Source organism: Epinephelus lanceolatus, chromosome 22, assembly GCF_041903045.1.
Source record: "Epinephelus lanceolatus isolate andai-2023 chromosome 22, ASM4190304v1, whole genome shotgun sequence".
NCBI classification, from domain to species: Eukaryota; Metazoa; Chordata; class Actinopteri; order Perciformes; family Serranidae; genus Epinephelus; species Epinephelus lanceolatus.
Genome location: NC_135755.1, coordinates 1606431 through 1625661, shown reverse-complemented (window position 1 = coordinate 1625661; position 19231 = coordinate 1606431). Strand labels below are relative to the sequence as shown.

The 19231-nt window shown below is 43.1% G+C and overlaps 1 protein-coding gene across 6 annotated transcripts in view; it reads left to right on the top strand.

The window, feature by feature from the left end:
- The window catches only part of npy2rl (neuropeptide Y receptor Y2, like), a 174967-nt gene extending 158574 nt beyond the window's left edge, over positions 1-16393 (top strand). For all 6 annotated transcript variants that reach the window (XM_078164179.1, XM_078164178.1, XM_033609785.2 and 3 more), the window contains 3 exons: positions 4306-4471; positions 11274-11427; positions 14634-16393. In XM_078164179.1, the coding sequence (XP_078020305.1) occupies positions 4306-4471; positions 11274-11427; positions 14634-15221 (908 nt within the window). In that variant the 3' untranslated portion in view covers positions 15222-16393. The remainder of the gene's footprint in view (positions 1-4305; positions 4472-11273; positions 11428-14633) is intronic.
- The last annotated feature ends 2838 nt before the right edge of the window (positions 16394-19231 follow it).

Here is a 19231-nt window from a genome sequence, read left to right as displayed (position 1 = left end):
TCACACCAGCAGGTTCAACTACAAACATATCGATGGCCACTTTTCCATCCAAACACAACTTTATGAAGATGAGTTTTTAGTAGTGGGCTTGCATGGCAGATTTGAAATAAGAGACTGTTCCAGGGTTATGGGACCCTGACAGAAAAAGTACAGCCTCCTTTAGTTATAAGTCTGGATCGACGGAGTGTAGATAGACTGTAGTAGATTTTTGTTGAACAATCTGAGATTGCACACAGGTACACAGCAGCATAAAGGTTCACAGATATAAGCTGGTACTAGGACACGGTAGGCAGCGCTGGAGAAAATAAAGTATGGATAACTTTCTTCAAGTAAGTGAATCATAGAAATGATCTGATTTTTGAGACCATTCCAAGTTGATAAAAACAGGACCGAACTACTTTGCTGTCCGTCCATCCGTCCGTCCGTCCGTCCGTCCATTTTCAGCCACTTATCCCAGGCCAGATGAGATCTATAATACCTCCAGCATGTTCTGGGTCTGCCCTGAGGCCTCCTACCAGCGGAACATTCCTTGAACATCTCAGGAGGCGCCTCTGGAGGATCCTGATCAGATGTTGAACCACCTCAACTGACCCCTTGTATCTGCCGCTTGTATCTGCCATCTTGTTCTTTCAGTCACTACCCAGAGCTCATGACCATAGGTGAGGGTTGGGATGGAGATGGAGATGGACAAATCGAAAGCTTTGCCTTGTGGCTCAGCTCCCTCTGAACCAAAACAGCCCCGATGGTTTGCTTGTCATCGTCTTGTTTTCGTCATGGAAAAAAGGTTGTTGACGAAAGATTTTCACATAGTTCATGAGCTTCATGACATACTTTATGTCCTAAAATAACAAAACATGAAAGTCTCTTAAGTTTGAGTCAACCACAGAGCTTATCTCAGGCATCTAACCAAAAATGCATTCAGATAACTCAAGGACTTTGAGATAAGGGAACCAGGGGTGGTAAAAATTTCAAGGTTTTAGGACATATTCCTGGGTCACTCTATTTCTAGCTTGATTAATCAAAGTCCAAAAAACTGTCTTTTTATTAGCTCAGTGGTTCTGAATCAGATGCAGGAAACGATTGTTGAAATAAATCAGATGATGTATTGACAGTTTTGACTGTTTGTATTTTACAATTTCAGTGTTTTCTGGGTTTGGTGTTCATATACGCCTGTACAGGTTTCTACCACACACTCACATGCACTTTTTTTTTAATATTTTTTAATTCCCTTTTGTTTTGTATTCATGGTAAATAGTAATGGACTGCACATTTATAGCACCTTTCTAGTCTTCCGAACACTCGAGCACTTTTTACGCTGTGTCACATTCACCCATTCACACACACATTCACACACTGGTGGCTGAAGCTACCATACAGTAACCACTCACAAGCACACACACACCAATGGATCAGCCATCGGGAGCAACTTGGGGCTCAGTATCTTCTGATTAGTGGACGACCCGCTGTGCCTCTGAGCCGCAGCCGCCCATTTATGTATGTGAAACAAGCAAAATTTGAAATAACTGAAATGAAATTGTTGGCAGGAGTATTTTCAGCGCACTCAAACCTTGCAGGACTCTTAACTCCCAGAGAAGGAGGAAGATTAACCTAATAATGTGACAGATGTTTAGCTCCTGATGTTGACTGACGCTCGGCAGCAGCAGATGTTGACGCTCACATGTACAGAGCAGATGGCGTCTCTCTCTTTGTAGACGGATCAGACTCTCACCAGTTGTTTAAAGTGTTCTCAGATGGCTCAGCATTACAGCTGCTTTATCATTAATGACTTATAGTATGAATACGGTTCATTCTGCAAGAGCATAAAGGACCAGTGGCTTTAGTGGATAAAGACAAAGAAAGCTCTGGGGTTATATTATAAACTGGTTATGTAAGATTATTCTGTAATTCATTCTGTTGTGACGTGTGGGTGGTTACAGATACATTCCTCCGACAGTTTCTATGGTTTCATATGGTGATCATTTATTAGCTCGTATGTTCAGATGTAGATGTGTGAACCTGCTCTCACTCTCGCTCCTTCACCTCCTCCTTCAGTTCGTCACCTCCTGCCTGTCACCAGGAGAGAGGCAGCGAGAAAGTTACCTCCCGCCCTGAACATCACGCGAACAGCTGAGAGAGACTCAGCCTGACGCCTTTTCAATTATCAGTGATCCAGGAAACAATAAGTATCCCAGGGAGAGATGCAGGATTTGGGCTGCTGTTGTACAAGAATATAAATCCTCATTCCTCCATGTTTTTCAAGAGCCAATTTTGCGGTGCGGATTTTGGGAGTTAATCCCTTAAAAGCCGGCTGAATTGATTGAAAGCACAACAGTAAAACTTGAAAAACAGCAAATGAAATGTTTAAACTTGTTCACTTTTTGATCCTGAACTGCAAAGAGTTCCCTTTTAGAAAGATTCTGACTATAAGCAAAGAGTTTGAGAGAACATTTTAATTTTTTTTGTCAGGATTGTGCACAAAAAAAAGAAAATAACCTGAAAATATCCTTCCATTCAAGGGACTGTGCTGCATCAACAGACTGTTTATCAAGTCACATTTAATACACTAAAAGATTCACTTTAATTAAAAATGTGCTAGTTATGCATGGAGCTAAAAAAATATCTGAAAATGATGATGAGAATTAGCAGAATTTGGTAGCACTCATATTTGAAATTTAAAATACCAGATATTTATCAGTTTATTTGCTTTCTCTCTGAGAGGTAGATGTGAAGATTGATACAACTCTCATGTCTGTGAACTAAATATGTATCTGAGAGTGAATCACTCAGAATGGTCCCTATATATTCCTTTAAATGGTTTTGATTCTTTTAGTTGCCTCTCTAATAGACTACAATGTGAAAAGATGGGTGATGTTCATTCCAGTTTTTTAAATACTACTAAAGTGTCCCACAGGGTTCAGTGTTAGGGGCGATATTGTTTTAAATTTACATAAATTATACATTACCCCTTTCTGAATCCTATAAATTTCATCTGTATGCGGGTGACACGGTTTTATATTGTTGAGCAACATCTGCACGATCAACCATGAAATGTCGGCAATCGTCTTTTGATGACACCAACTTCAACTTCATAACCATAAGTTTGTACAAAACTCAGACAAAACCAACCATGTTTTTCCATGACGAAGACGAGATGTTGGCGAGCTAGAAATAGATCTGGATGCTAAAATCTAAGACAAAGTCTATGTTTCCTTTTCGTTTACAAGATGAGACAGAGAGCAGAACAAGATGATAAATTATGTTATGAATGTATTAGAAAAATGTTTTAAACTAGAAAGCCAAAATCGGCCATGCCTCCATCTTCTAATGTCACATGAGTGGCACAAGATTGAAGCGCTGATGGGCTGGTAAACTCCAGTAAATAGTCTGCACCAGGATGTTTGGGCTGGTGCGAGTTGTGAGCTGTAATCCAGCAGTAAACAATCAGCCGTGTGTGTCTGACTGTGGATGGTGGAGCTGTTGAATGGATTTGTGGAGTTTGTTAGTTGCAGCGGTGGCTGTTAGCAGCTAGCTCCGCTCCCAGACTTCACAGCTTCAGCCTGCAGGACTCCACTCAGTCCAGACTGGAAAAGTATCAGTGTTCATTCTGACTGCTATTTTAGCTCAGTGTGCACTACTTGTAGGTAGCATTGTTTTATATGGTAACACTGTGGTAAAAATACGTGTGTTTGTGAGGTACCGATCACACGACTGGATAAATGAGACTTGGATTATACTGCACAAGTTTGAGTTTGCAGACTGATGTTTTGAAAATGTTTTGCTGTGTCATTTTGTGTAATGACTGAAATTATTCCTATCGACAACTAATGGAGCTGCAGCTTTAAGCTGATAAGCTCAAGCACCAAACTTCCCTGAGGAATAATTGATTTGTCACAGGATGTTTCACGAGAACTATGAACTGATGAGGGAAACGGTGGTCAGCAAGTGTGATTGATGGAAACATAGTTTGGAGACGGCCTGGGGATATGATTCATTTTCTCTTTTGGCTGAGATACAAAGGTCGATGTGGCGGTAAAGAGAGGATGTAATTAAAAGTTTTTCCCTCCTCCTCCTTCCTTCTTGTAGAGGCAGCGTCAGCAGTTTGTTACCAAACACCAATATTCAGAGTTCATCATAAAAAGTATCATAAATGTTGTATTTAATGGGAAACAGCAGCAAATCGACTTCACCAAACACCACAGATCATCAAATCCAGAATCCAAGAGTACTAAACACATTTGTTTAAATATATCAGAAGGATATTTTCAGTAACGTAAATGAACTTCCTGTTTTCTTCTCCTTGTGCAGCCGACCTGCTGGTGAACACGCTGTGCCTCCCCTTCACCCTCGTCTACACTCTGCAGGGAGAGTGGAAGTTCGGCAGCACCCTCTGCTTCCTGCTGCCCTACGCCCAGGGGCTCGCCGTGCACGTTTCCACTGTGACACTCAACGTCATCGCCCTGGATCGCCACAGGTGGGTGGGGCTTAACGTGGGGAGGTAATCAGTGCCTATGATCTGGTAATGTTTAATATTATCGTTAAAGTCTCATAGCTACTGTGTCTCACGTAAGGTTTTCAAGGGACCTACTGTGGTCATTTTCAGGTTCATGCTGGTATTTTGGGTTTCTACTCGAACATGTTCACGTGCTTTCACACTTTGTTTCCACAAACTGTGCTGGAACACTTGTATTGACCTCTAAAAGCTCTGTTTTAGTGCCCGTCTCTTTGAGCCTCCCTCCCTCCCGAAAAAACCTAGTCTGCTCTGAGTGGTCAGTGTTTCCAGGTCTTCCATACTAAGCACCGTCTACACCATCACTGCAGCAGGGGAATGACTGTAACATAGAATAGCGGCATTTTCCAGCAGGAAAATGTTCCAAAATCAGGGAGAAATTAAAAACATTGGCAACCAAGATTACATTTTCCCTGATGTTAGCATGTAGCTTCATGTAGCCATTCAGTCAGGGAATGACTGAAACAGATGATAATGGAACTTTCCATATTTACCATGAAAAAAATCATTGATAAAAATTTCTAAACCAACATTTTCACAAACACACATGTTCCATCAGGAATATGAGATAAAATCGGGGAGAAATTTACAACACCAGCAAAAGACGACATGTGTCCTTGATGTTAGCATATAGCTACATGTAGCAGTGTACTAGCAGAGAGTGACTGTACAGCAGCACTTTCTCCCATGAAAAATCACCAATATAAGCTTTTAAACACAGCATATTTCTTCCTGATGTTAGCATGTAGCTACATGTAGCAGTGTATTTGCAGCAAGGGAATGACTGAAACAGAGTGTAGTGGAAATTTCCACCCTGAAAAATCACCAATAAAAGCTTCTAAACTATAATCTTTCACAACCAGAGTTGTTCCAGCAGTGTTATGATCCGAAATCAGGGAGAAATTAAAAACCATCATCAACCAAATTATGTGTTTCCCTGATGTTAGCATGCAGCTACATGTAGTAGTGTACTTGCAGCCAGGGAATGACATTGTGTTACTTTGTCTTGTCAAAAAGTCACCAGGTTTCTATACACAACTGTAAATGTTTCAGCAGAAATAAGATATGAAATTTGATAGCAACAAAATGACATGTTTCGCTCATGTTAGCATGTAGCTACATGTAGCAGTGCACTTGAAGCCAGAGAGCAACTGTGTGTAGTGGTACTCTCTCCCCTGAATTATCACAAGGAAAAGCTCTGTCACATAACTGGAGTTGTCGCAGCTGGAATGTGATCCGAAATCAGGATGAAATTAAAAACATCGGTAACCAAGATTACGTGTTTCCCTGATGTTAGCATGTAGCTACATGTAACAGTGAACTTGCTGCTTGGGGATGACTGTGTATAACGGCACTTTGTCCTGTTAACAAAACACCAATAAAAGCTTCTAAACAAGACGGGACGTGTTCGAGCAGGATTATGAGCAGAAATTGTGGAGAAATTAACGTTAGCAATCAGGACTACATGTTTACCTGACATTAGCATGTAGCTACATGTCTCACTGTACCTGAAGCCGAACAATGACTGTAAAGGCGTATAGCTGTACTTTCTTTTGTGAAAAAATAACCATCTTCACCACCTTCTAAACCAAAATTCACAACCGGACATGGTCCAGCAGGAATATGATCCCATATTGGAGAGAAATTAACAACATCAGCAAGCCCCACTTCCTGACGTTAGCTTGTAGCTACATGTAGCAATGTACTTGCAGCTGGAGATTGACTGTGTATATTTTGAGACACTACCGGACATGTTCCAGCAGGAATATGATCTTTAATATGGGAACAAATATTGGCAACCAAGAGTACATGTTTCCCTGACATTAGCATGTAGCTACATGTAGCAATGTACTTGTAGCTGGAGAATGACTGTGTACAGTGGTATTTTCTCCTGTTAAAACTTAACAATAAGACTTCTGAGACACTACTAGACATGCTTGTGTAGGAATACAATCTTAAATATGGAAGAAATTAACAACATCAGCAAGCCCCATTTCCTGATGTTAGCATGTAGCTACATGTAACAATGTACTTGCAGCTGGAGACTGACTGTGTATAGTGGAATATTCTCCCGTCAAAACTTAACAATAATGGGGCGTCGGTAGCTTAGTGGATAGTGCCAGCCCCCCATGTACAGAGGCGATGCCTCGCTCCAGCAGCCGGGACTTCGAAATCCCAAAAATAATCTTTAAAAAGAAACTTAACAATAACACTTTTGAGACACTACTGGATATGCTCGTGCAGGAATGTGATCTAGCAACCAGGATTACATGTTTCCTTTACATTAGCATGTAGCTACATGTAGCAGTGTATGTAGCATAAACACTCGCAGTAGCATGCCAGGAGTATAAGCTGTTGTTAGTTTGTAGCCAAAATAGAAAAAACATTGGAAGCAGTGTATCTGGAATGGTGTGCAGCCTGAGGTTTTACTTTTACATATATTTATTTACCTGTTATTTTTTTACCCAACTTTTATTTACCACATTTATGTTCCCATTATCTCTCTCGGTGTAATTTCTCGGTGGAAAATATCAGCCAGCTACTGTGTGCTGAAATGTGAAGTTTACTGTGAATATTTTGTCTAACAGCAGCTAAAGCTGACACTGAAGTGATGGAGGATAAAGTCTTCAGTTTGATCTGTCTCTCTCCACCATCAGGACTGTAAACCTGCTCACTCTCTGCGCGCTGACGTCCTCTAAATGACAGAAATGTAAAACACAAACATCATTTTCACCTTTGATACAGCTGCTCTCAGGAAAAAGAGCATTACTATGAGGCTTCACATGCAAATGGAGCCCACTCTGCTGGCCTCGCTGTACTGCTGACAGCACCATCACGCTTTGGTTGGCTGCTGTTCTGCTAGTTGGAGTGTAGGTGTTGAGAGCAGCAGCGAGGTGAGCTTTGGAGTGAACAATGGCTCATTTACATAATCCCAACCTGTGTGACCCTGCAGACCTGATTACAAAGCTGCTGGACTTGAACAATGTGTGTCTGTTGAGTTGAGACAACTTTGCAGCAGTGGTGAACTACAGCGAGAGGTGAGCTCACACATGGAAAGTTTGCTTCCGATATTAACAATTTAAATGAAGTTCTAACAGAGCAGCAAACTTCCTTTGTAAACAGATTTGCTCCTCTGGGATGTTGTTGGAGCTCTCGCCAGCGTCCACAATCTGTCGTCATTGTTTGTGTGTTTTGCGTCCACCTGTCCAGGGACTGCAGATGGGAATCTGGTACAAAGCTTCTCCACTCTGTTTGAAATTGATGTTTCTGGCAAATGGTTCCAGACAAATACATTTAAACAGAATATATTTCATGATCTGAGCATCTGAGTCTGGTGTTTCTGTTTTGTGTTGGGTTGTTGGACAACAGTGCACGCCAGAAAAATCAAGCTAATTCATTCTGTCTACTGATATCTTCATCACCATCATCATCCTTGTCAGCTGAGGTTTAATATAACGAGCAAAGAGAAATGTTCCCTGCTTTGCTTCATGTAAGCATCACAGAAGTGTAAATGATTCTGGTTTCATCGCCGTATACACAGAACATGTATGTGCTGCACATGAGAGCGCTCACACACAAACATATGACGACACGAACTTTGTCCAAGACCAGAGAAGAAAGAAAAGTTAGAGTCCTACTTTTGAAGAGGTTAGAGTTTGAGTTTCCTCTCAGGTTTTTGCATCAGCTAAAAGCAGCTTTTGATGCAATCTGCACAACAACAAACGCTCGGCTGCCAGAAGACCACAGAGACCCGCTTGGCTCGTTTCTAGTAAACCAAGCTGGAGCACATTGTGTTGCCAGGACGTTCACAGCTCAGAGGCCGAGTCTCACAGTCGACTGTAATGCTACCTGGAGGCCACGACGAGAACCCGAGAACCAGAGTGTGTAATGAGTTCACTTATTCTTCTGCTTGTCAACACTGTTGTTGTGCTGAATAAGCTGCGGCCAAGACAGAGGAGGTGATTATCAAAGTTTGCTTCACTCCTGTGTAATGGAGAAAAGTAGAATGAAGAAGTTTTTTCAGGGTTTGTTTAGTTTACATTATTTGCTGTGCCAGCGGTTGGAAATTAAAGTAATAGTTCACAGTAACAGTATCAAGTGTATATAGTGTGTAGTGTATATGGAATGGTGTTGAGGGGAGCAGAGTGCCTGAATATAAGCGACTGAAACAGACGCTGAGAGTCAGAACAAAAAATGGCAAAAAGGTTAAAAAATAACCAAAAGCGTTTTGTAAAGTCTGTGCAGCATTATCCAAGTGACTTCATCCAAAACCATTTACTTGCTTGCGCTTTACATTGACAAATATCATAGGAGGTGTTTGATTCAAAGTATGAGTTTTGTGGAAATAGCTGTGTTTGGATTTGAGCTCTTTGCACAGTATGTTAGTGGAGCGGAACAGCTCAATATTTTTGTAGAATCGTTTAATTTTGTGATAGAAGCACCAAATTTGGCAGATGTGTTGACAAATATATTTAGAACAAATCTGGATATTGGGGCATCAGAGCAGGCAATTGAACCCTACCTGCCCAAGGACCCGTCCCGTTAATTGGATCCACTCCAAAATGTAATGGCTTCTAAGGGCCGTAATATAGTTGCTGCTTGATCAAACATGTACACAACGCGACGTGTCTGTGCAAAGACACGGCGCGTTGTGTACGCAGCACTATGCAGCCAAAATGCACAATACTGGTGGTCACCACTTGGGGCAGACAACAGAAATATAACCCGGAAATCGAAGAAGAAGAAGAAGGGTCTGGTCTGATCATCCGGTCGGGTCACTGTGTGCATTCGCACCAGCGCCTCTAGCGTTTATACGAATATTGCATCTCGAGCACACGTCGCGGTACCTCGCGTTGAGATGTGCATTTGACGCATCAAACAAACACAGATCACGCGTGGCAGCCATGATGCGGTCGCGTTTGCATTGTTTGCACCATGTATATTACGGCCCTGAGTTGGACCATGCTACATGCCTCCACCAAGTTTTGTGAAAATTGGTTGGAAAGTTTTCAGGTAATCCTCATCGAAAAACTGAATGGAAGTGAATGGGCGGCCACGTGTGGGCAGCCCGTGGACACGCCCCCTGAGTTGGATCAACACCAAAATTTAATGTATTCTAAGTTGGCATATGTTACATCCCTCCACCGAATTTTGTGTAAATCGGTCAGACAGTTTTTGTATAATTCTGCTAACAAACTAATAAATTGGGCAGCAGAGCTAAAAAATTGTTTATTTTTGCAATAATATACTGGAACACAACACATTGGTCCCCCTCTAAATATATTTGTCAACACATCTGCCAAATTTGGTGCTTTAATCACAAAAATGAACGATTTTATAGCTATGCCACCCCACGGAAACATCACATTTGCACATCAGACGTATCACATCAACATTTCTAAAATGATGTACGATATGAGCTGACTGTGTCATGAGGAGGTGCAGGAGATGCCTGCCAAGCTGCGCACTACTGTTCAAGACTAACAGATAATAAAACCAGCTGTTCTTTGGCAAGTCATCATTTCTTGCAGCTTTTTAGCTCTCAATATTTTCCCCGCCAGGATAGTCCTACGAAAACCAGTTGTTTTCTACAGAAACATCACTTTGTTTCCTGCTCGGATACTGCTACAAAAAACGTTTTTATACTGAGACGTTGTTTTGTTCCCCACAAAACGCAATTGTTTTTTACCAAGACATATTTGCGCGATAAGGGGTTGTTGCCCTGTGAGACAGAAATGGAGAGTGCTTCTGTTTTTCCAGGACATAGCTTTGTGTCCGGTCATGACGATGCTATGAAAAGCAGTTGGGTTTTTTAACCAAGACAATGAGTGTGTTTACATGGGCAGTTTAATTCCCTTTTCATTCAGAATGAAAGTTCATTCCTATTAAAAGTGATCTTGTAAACACTTAATTCAGAATGAAAATGGCCAATGTGATTGAAAATTCAATCCGATGTAAGGGGCTGGAATATTCCGTTTCTAATTCTGAATGAAAGAATTTCTCACACTTGTATACACTCATTCCTCTTTAAGTTCATTCCGGTCTTTCTGCACATGCTCGTTTCCTTGCCCTTCTGGCGCCATGACGTATATAGCGCACATAGCAACGGGCTGAGATAGAGCAGTCGGACTCGTTGCACTCACCGGTTTCCATTTTCCACAGCACGGTCTTCTGTCTCCCTTCTTCGACCTTCTACCTCCCTCCTCCTCCTCAACAGACGAAGCATTAGCAGAACAAGGTTGTTGTCGTACTGCTGCTTCAAGAATATAAGCAAAACAAGCCTGAAAAAGGCACTAAGAACGGCGTCGGCAAGCATCTTGTTATCCAGAGCGAGGACTACAGTGTTTTCTTCCGGTAAACACGTAACATCAGCCCCGCCCCCTATCCAATCAGAAACCTTCCCTGCCCCAAACCTTGTGCAGACCTGAATAAAGGCGATTAAACTGATCTCTGTGTAAACCCTCATTCAGAATGAATATTTCCCATGTAAACTACCTGGAAAGACTTTAATTCAGAATGAGAAGCCATCATGTAACTGCACCCATTAACGTTTATGAAACTGTTGTTCCCTTTAGACACTGAGACACAGAAACATCTGGGAATAGAGTCCAGGTTGAAAAATACAAAAGTTAAATTGTAGACTGGTGAACTTTATGTAAACATGTTCTCTTCTTTGTTATTGATCTGTAACAGCCACTCTGATGTTTTATACATAAAAAGATGGATACAAGTGATGTGTGTGTGTGTGTGTGTGTGTGTGTTTCAGGTGTATCGTGTACCACCTAGAAACCAGGATGCGTAAGGACGTGTGTTTTGGGGTGATCGCTTTGACCTGGGTGCTGAGCGCCGTGCTCGCCAGCCCTCTGGCCATCTTCAGAGAGTACGGCTCCTTCACCCTGGAACCTGGACACACCATACAGGTACACAGGTACACACACACACACACACACACCTGTAACACATGAGTCCACTCACTTCCCTCCTCATCCGTGTCTTTGATCTCCTCGCTCGTTCCCCGCCGCCGCACCTTCCCTCCTCTCTCTTCCATCTCCATCTCTTTCATCTCTCCTTCCGTCCCATCATCCCCTCCCTCCTTTCATCACTCACTCCACCTCGCAGACTCCTCTCCATAATCTCCATACTCCCTCCACTCTTCAATCCACTCTTTCCCTGCCTCCCTGTTTGAAGCATTTTCATTCCAGGTTCAACACTGTCATCATATTTCCCTCATTTGTTGCATGTTTCACTCGACCTTCATTCATTTCCAGCCTCAACACATGCTCATACTTTTCATTAGCCACGTTATCTCATATTCTGCTCTAATTTCCCATCTCCATGCAGCATAAAGCTGGGGTAGGCAGAAATCTGGACAAGGAGAAAAAACGGCAGAATTTTAAAATATACTCCTCCTCCTGCAGCTCTCAGCTCTCCACCTGAAGCCCCTCCCACCAGACGACCACGGGCGCGTGCACGTGCTTCATATTGTAACCCAGTGATTCCCCTACGCTGATTTATTTAATCTTATTTCATTGTAGAGCTTTCTCTCTTTATCTGTTTATCAGACCATGAATGAGACAAGAGTTAGCTGCTAGCCACCCTACGGTCTCCCCGCCTTGCTCCCCACCGCTGTGGACTGACACTCCTGGAGGAGATCAGGCAGCAGCTCTTTGATCAGCGGTTGTAGCGGCTCAAATTCCACCAGCGCAAAACCTGCGGGGCTGGGTGTCAGAGTGGGCTGGTGGTCTGACCTGTGTAATGGCAGCAACAGAAAGTTTGCTGATCTGGCAGGGAGTCAGGGCTGTTCAGTCCCGCGGAGCCGGGGTTTGTGCCAGCTGGATTCATGTTCTCCAGAGCTGCTGCCCGAGGTGGTCTGTAATGGCGAGGAGTGAGGTGGGGGACAGAATATGATTTGAGGCTCTAGCTAACGTTTGGCTCCAGTTAGCAGAAGGCTAAACTGTTGGCGACATTTTCTCTCCATCTCTGAAACACTTTGCTGATTCTGACACGTGTTTCGTTTATTGTCAGAGTCTATTTTTTTGGGTTGTAGGTAGGGGTGTAACGGTACACAAAAATCTCGGTTCGGTACGTACCTCGGTATACAAGTCACAGTTCGTTTTTTTCGGTACAGTAATGAAAAAAATAGACAACTATTAAATATCTTTTACTCCACAGCAGTTAACTCTTTTTTACACAATTTTTGAATGAAACAAATATATATAAAATCCTGCTTTTTCACATTGTTTGAATGAAAATAGAAATGTAAAAGTGAAAAATAAAATCCTGCTGTTTTTTTAACACATTTTTTGAATGAAAAATATAAATTTCTGCTTAAACAGTTTTACTCAGTTAAAATAAAAAGTATAGTGCTGGGCAGCTTTAAAGCCTGCTCAGATTCAGTTTTACTAGGAACTTACTTAGCTTTCCCACTTTGTTAAAGTGCAGTAAACAAAACATGCTTATATCTAAAGTGCAGCTTAAACAATTTTACTCAGCTCCAGTGGCGTTGGTTATTTCTTTAGCGCGATGGTGGAAGGGAAACACTCTCTCTTTTTAAACGACGACGATATCGTAGTTTGCACCAGATTGCTCTTTCTAGTTGTGCCGGTTAACGTTCAAACTCGGGTGGTGTTGCTTTAGTTGCGTTAGCATGTTAGACGTGTTTCCAAGTACATACCCGACTGCTATTCTGCAGTGTCGGCACACTGCTTTTGTCTTGTCCACTTGTTTATTTCCATCTTCGTATTTTACCCTGAATCCAAAGTGTTCCCGAACGGAAGACTTAAGGTTTGCGGGTAGGTCTTCAGGTTCGTCAGGCTCACTTGTCATGTTGTCAAAATGCGAGAATGCGCTGCACAAAGTGAAAGCGGAGATTTACGGTCGGACTCAGTCCGTCACTCAATTATGTCCGTCTGGGAACTAGATATTTTAAATGGTTCGGCTTGCAAAAACGGAATTAAAATAAAACAAAATAAAATAAAATAATATCCTGCGCCCAATAATTTGGTACAGGGTCGTGCCGAACCGAAAGTCGCGTACCGAACGGTTCGACATAAATACACGTACCGTTATGGCCCTAGTTGTAGGCAGTTGCTGTCAGGGCTAGAATAACAACTTCCTCTGCAGGATTCTCCACCTCTGAATCAGGTTTTCACTGAAGGGCAAATCAGAACAGCCAATAGGAACGCCCTGTCTCTGAAATGACCTGTTATTGGACAAAGTCTCCTGTCATGGGCGAGATTTGATTTCAAAACACATTTGAAAAGTTTGGAAGTTTGAAAACAGAGCCAAGAGGAGGTGCAGAAGTCTAGTTTTCTCTTAGACCACTTGGATTCCAATATGTTCAAAAGTTATTATGGGATTTTGCCCAGTAATGCCAAAATAAAACCACTGTCCACAGGTTTAAGTGCAGCTGGTATAGTTTTAAGGGGTCAGAAGTAGGGAGGGAGCAAGAAGCCCCCAAAATGATCTCTGTAATTTTTTTTAAACATTTTTATCTTCTTTTTTTATAATCATATTCTATGTGCTCTCATCTTGGAATTATTGGTTTTATATTTTTAGTTATTTGTCCTTTTGTTTTTCAAATCCTTTTATGTGCTTACGTGACTTGACCACTAGGGCACTAATTTAAGAAACACTCCTGAAGGTCGTATTAAGGCTCATTCATACTCCCTTTACATTTGCAGAAAGATACGTCCAATGCAAACGTTGTAATCGCCACTGCCCTTACTTCTGTACGTACACAGCGTTACACACTTCCATGCATCCTTTATGACGGTTCGTTGTCTCCTACGGAGCGATCTCACCTGATCTATGCTTCTTAAACCATGCTTAATGATAGATACATGTACGAACATGGACTGAGCCTTCTGTCCGTTCTCTGCATTCATTTCCTCCTTATTTTCGTATGGATATGGCCGAAACAGAGCAGTGCTGCCGGAGATCATGGAGGCAGTGTAGCATAGTTCAACAACATATATGGTCCTGTGAGTTGGAGGAGTTGTTTGTAAGGTAGAAAACCAAAACAAAGAGCCGAAAGATGCTAAAAGGTTCTGTAGAGCTGAGAGGACCTAATAAATCAGCTAATGCACACGACACCAAACTAAACTTTCGTCCTGTTGTGTTTCAGGTGTGCACGGAGAAGTGGCCCGGTAAAAACACAGACGGGACCGTCTACAGCATCTCCATGTTGATCCTGCAGTACTTCCTGCCGCTGTCCATCATCTCCTTTGCCTACGCCCGCATCTGGTCCAAACTGCGCGGCCACGTAAGCCCAGCAGAGAGCGGCGGCAGCAGCAGCGCCGGCTCTGAGCGCCACCGCCGGCGCCGCAAAACCACCAAGATGCTGGTGACCATGGTGGTGGTGTTCGCTGTCAGCTGGCTGCCCTTCCACGCCTTCCAGCTGGCCACGGACATCGACAGCACGGTGCTGGACATGCGCGACTTCCGCCTGCTCTACACCATCTTCCACGTGGTCGCCATGTGCTCCACCTTCGCCAACCCGCTGCTGTATGGCTGGATGAACCGCAACTACCGGGCAGCCTTCCTTGCCGTCTTCAAGTGTCGCAGGGGAGGGGAGAGGGGGAGGAGTGGCCGGTTGGACAGCATTCACCCTGTAGGAGGAGGAGGAGGAGGAGGAGGAGGAGGGAGGGCGAAGAAGATAGTCCTGGAGACTCAGGATGTGGTGTCCACCCACCTGAACGCCACTGATGTGTGAGCGCCTGAGGGAGGTGGAAACGAAGAGGATGATGGAGGAGGGATGACAGGAAAATGATGGAGAGATGACGGAGGAAGAGGCGGCAAGGAAAAGAAAAATCACAGTCAGGAAATCTTTTGTTCCCCAGAAGACAATAGACGAGAAAAGAAAACGAGATTCCACACGGAGACGGAGACAGCGGGGAGATAAAGATGTGAGAAAAAATAGAAACAACAGAGTGAGAGGGAGGCGACGGAGGGATTGAAGAGTTTTTGGAAGCCCAAAATAGACGAGGAGGCAGAGACGAGCAGGGATTAGAGGAAGAAGAATGACAGGAGAGGAGAAGACAAACTGCTGAATGACTCAAGGTCTCCTCGACCAATCGAAGCACCGTCCCTCTGAGGACGTGACCTCATCACGACAGAGGATTTGTTCAAGTGACATTCAGCTTCGCATGAAGGATTTGTGACACTGACAAAGTGGTGTTGGAGTGGCTTTGATTTTCTGATGACAAAAATTTTCCGAGACGTTTGATGGAAAACTTAAGATTGTTTCCTCGACAGTGACGTAAAAAAAAACAACCTTGGACTTTAATCTCGTCAAAATAGGGCTTTACTCCATCTTCATTCCACATGTGAAGCATTTAGCTCGTACAGTTAAACCCAGAGTGGCTTACAGGGGGTGGGACCAGGACGCGTAAGCAGGTCTGCGGGGAATGAACCGGTGAAATATCTGCAGCATCAGCGGCTTCCTTTTGCAGCGACGGATATGAGGAATATGATTGTTCACGTTCTCTCCGAGGCCTCCGGGGGCCGTGCAAAAACAAATTTGTCAGGTGAAAGAAAAGCCAAACAAAAAAAAAAAAAAGTCACGGATTTTGAAGTGCGAGGGGAGGACGAGGATGCATGATGCAAGCTTTGTGAAATCTCAAGACATTGTTATGTAATGAAACTGTGTTTAATGTGGATTATCCTGCAAAGAGAGATGGATGTAAGAGTGTGACACAGAAAAGGCAGAGGTGGACATTATGAGGAAGAGGGGGAAAGAAGGGAGAGAGCACTCAAAACACTGATGCATCAACTTTTAGTTTTGTAGATGAAGGACAGAGAGCAAAGAGTGACAGGCGGGCGGGAGGGACAAAGCAGCGAGAGGATCAAAGTCAAATGTGGGATAATGAGGAAAAAGAAAAGAAACTTCAAACAAAAAGGCAGCAATTTAGTGTGAAGTGAGACAAGAGCCTCACTTACAAGTGAACACATGAATGTTTGATAAAACTTAATTTGGTTCTTGACAGTTCTTTCTGTTGTCGACAGGTGACATGCTCCCACCTGTCTGTCGGGTTCACAGCAGGGTGAAACCAAATCACTTTTCAGAGTGTCTCTCTGTGACTTCAGATACATTCATCTGATTTAGACGAGAAGGGATTCGTTAAATTTGGGCGTCTGCACATTTGGCTGCTCATTTTGAGTTACGCTTCAATTAAAGTTCCATTACAGAGGTTAATCAGCACGACACAATAGATATGAAGATCGTTAAAATATGATTATTCACACTGAAGTAAATCGAACTTCAGGGACCAACCCAGTCTCCAGAAAAACTGTCGTCATTATATAGTTATAACTGCATTTTAATTTGTGTTACATTTTACATTTTAACAACACTGTGTGGTCAGGTTTAGGCTTAAAGGGATAGTGCACCCAAAAATGTAAATTCAGCCATTATCTACTCACCCATATGGCGAGGGAGGCTCAGGTGAAGTTTTAGAGTCCTCACATCACTTGCAGAGATCCAAGGGGAGAGGAGGTAGCAACACAACTCCACCTAATGGAGGCTGACGGCGCCCCAGATTCAAACGTCCAAAAACACATCATTGAAACCACAAAATATCTCCATACTGCTCGTCCGTAGTGATCCAAGTGTCCTGAAGCCCCGACGTAAAAAGCTGTTTGGAAAAACCTCATTTGAACTCTGTTTTTAGCCTCATTGTAGCCTGTAGCTCTGACTGACAGAGCTACAGGCTACAATGACACTTGGATCACTACGGACGAGCAGTATGGAGATATTTTGTGGTTTCAATGATGTGTTTTTGGACGTTTGAATCTGGGGCGCCGTCAGCCTCCATTAGGTGGAGTTGTGTTGCTACCTCCTCTCCCCTTGGATCTCTGCAAGTGATGTGAGGACTCTAAAACTTCACCTGAGCCTCCCTCGACATATGGGTGAGTAGATAATGGCTGAATTTTCATTTTTGGGTGCACTATCCCTTTAAGAAAGATTATGTTTTGACTTAAAATACCTGGTTTGGGGGCATAATGCCCTGCTGTAAAAGCAGTGATGTCTCATTAAAAATCAGCCATGTTTGGTGGCCCTACCCCTCCAGGAAATGCAGTGATGTCTTGGTGGAAAACAGCTGTTTTTCAGGCAGTATCCTGGCAAGAAACTTGGCAGTGTCTCAGTAAAAGCACTGTCCTTGCTGGACAAGCTGGCCTAAGTCTCACGCCATCCACCATCACTCCACCTTCCAATGAAAAGTCAGCTCATATAATTACATCACTTCAGAAATGCCTCTTCAGCCCTGAGCAAAGCCTCTCAGGCAGTCTTCACTCGCTCATTATATAGAAAGAGGGCCTTGAGATGCAAAGAAGGATTCACTTATAAGCCAATATTAGCATAAGTTATCATTCATGTAGTCCCAGAGACTTAAAAGATTACTCCACTGACTGAAAGTCAAACAAGCTCTGCCAATCTAAAGGTCACGTTTTATCCAATGAATTTTGCCTCTCATTCACTCAGTCACACACTGATGGCAGCGAGTCGCCATGCAAGGCGCTGCCAATATGCCAACGCCTCCCACCCTCAGCCTCTCGTGGTCACGTCCATGTAGCTGCCAATCAAATTAAAGTCTACTCAAACAAGCTGGACATTCCACAGCCTGGCAGCCCAACAGCTGTCCCCATTAATAATGTATGAAACATTAGTAAATAAAACCCTTTATAAACGGTGCCTTAAAGGCCTTTTCCACTACAGGAACGTTGAGTTCCCCTCGACTCAAAACTGTGTTTCTCTACTGTTTATGTTCCCTGAAATGTCCCTTGACTATACTGACTCATATCTGTGCAGTTTGTCACTAAAGAGGTGTCGGCAGCAGCCACCAGCCGAATGCTGCTGAAACATGGAGGTGTCTGCTGGATCGTCTCCATTTACCAACCAGAAAAACAACTTGAATCTTTTGAGTTTGGCAGGTGGATGAGAAAGTTAGTTTCAGTCTTGTGGATTAATCTATGCACTTCCCAAAAATCTAAGATTCAAACATACGCCAGGCAGCTGGATGACATACATCACAAATAGAGTGGAGCAGGAATGAGTCCTAAGAACCAGAAATGAGTTTGAACTTTCACGTTCTGTTCTATGCCTTTACGTCTTCAGAAATGACAGCTGGCTAAATGAGACCAGAGAGTGTCATCACGCCGAACACGAAAGTCTTCTTGCAGCCATGTTGTAGTGTGTTCATAGTCTGTTCATTTGTGAAGATTATCCTGCTGAACAAAATGTGTAAGCATCAAAAACGTCTCTTTGCCACAGAGCTTATCATCAGCAATAACCCAGTGTATCCTTGAGGCCTTTAGTTGAGGAAACCTTGGTGATGGTAACATCCATGTTGGCCTACAGAAAAACATCATCCCTACAGCACTGTATACGAAAGCCAGTCACTGTCCGACACATATTGACAGGGGGAACTGACCTCAACATGACACCAGCAAAGAAACCTGAAACCTCCAACGCAGAGCGGACCTGTCCCTGCAGAGAGCATTAGCATTAGCATTAGCATTAGCATAGTGAGAGCTTTGACAGCATTCATGGTTGAGTACAGTGTTTGTAAACCAGACCCTTCCTGCACATTGTCACACAAATGTATGCATGTGTCACAAACACTAACACTGCCAGTTAGCCTAAAACAGGGGTCAGCAACCTTTACTATCTAAAGCGCCATTTTTGAACAAAAATTTAAAAAAAAAAAAAAAAATCTGTCTCAG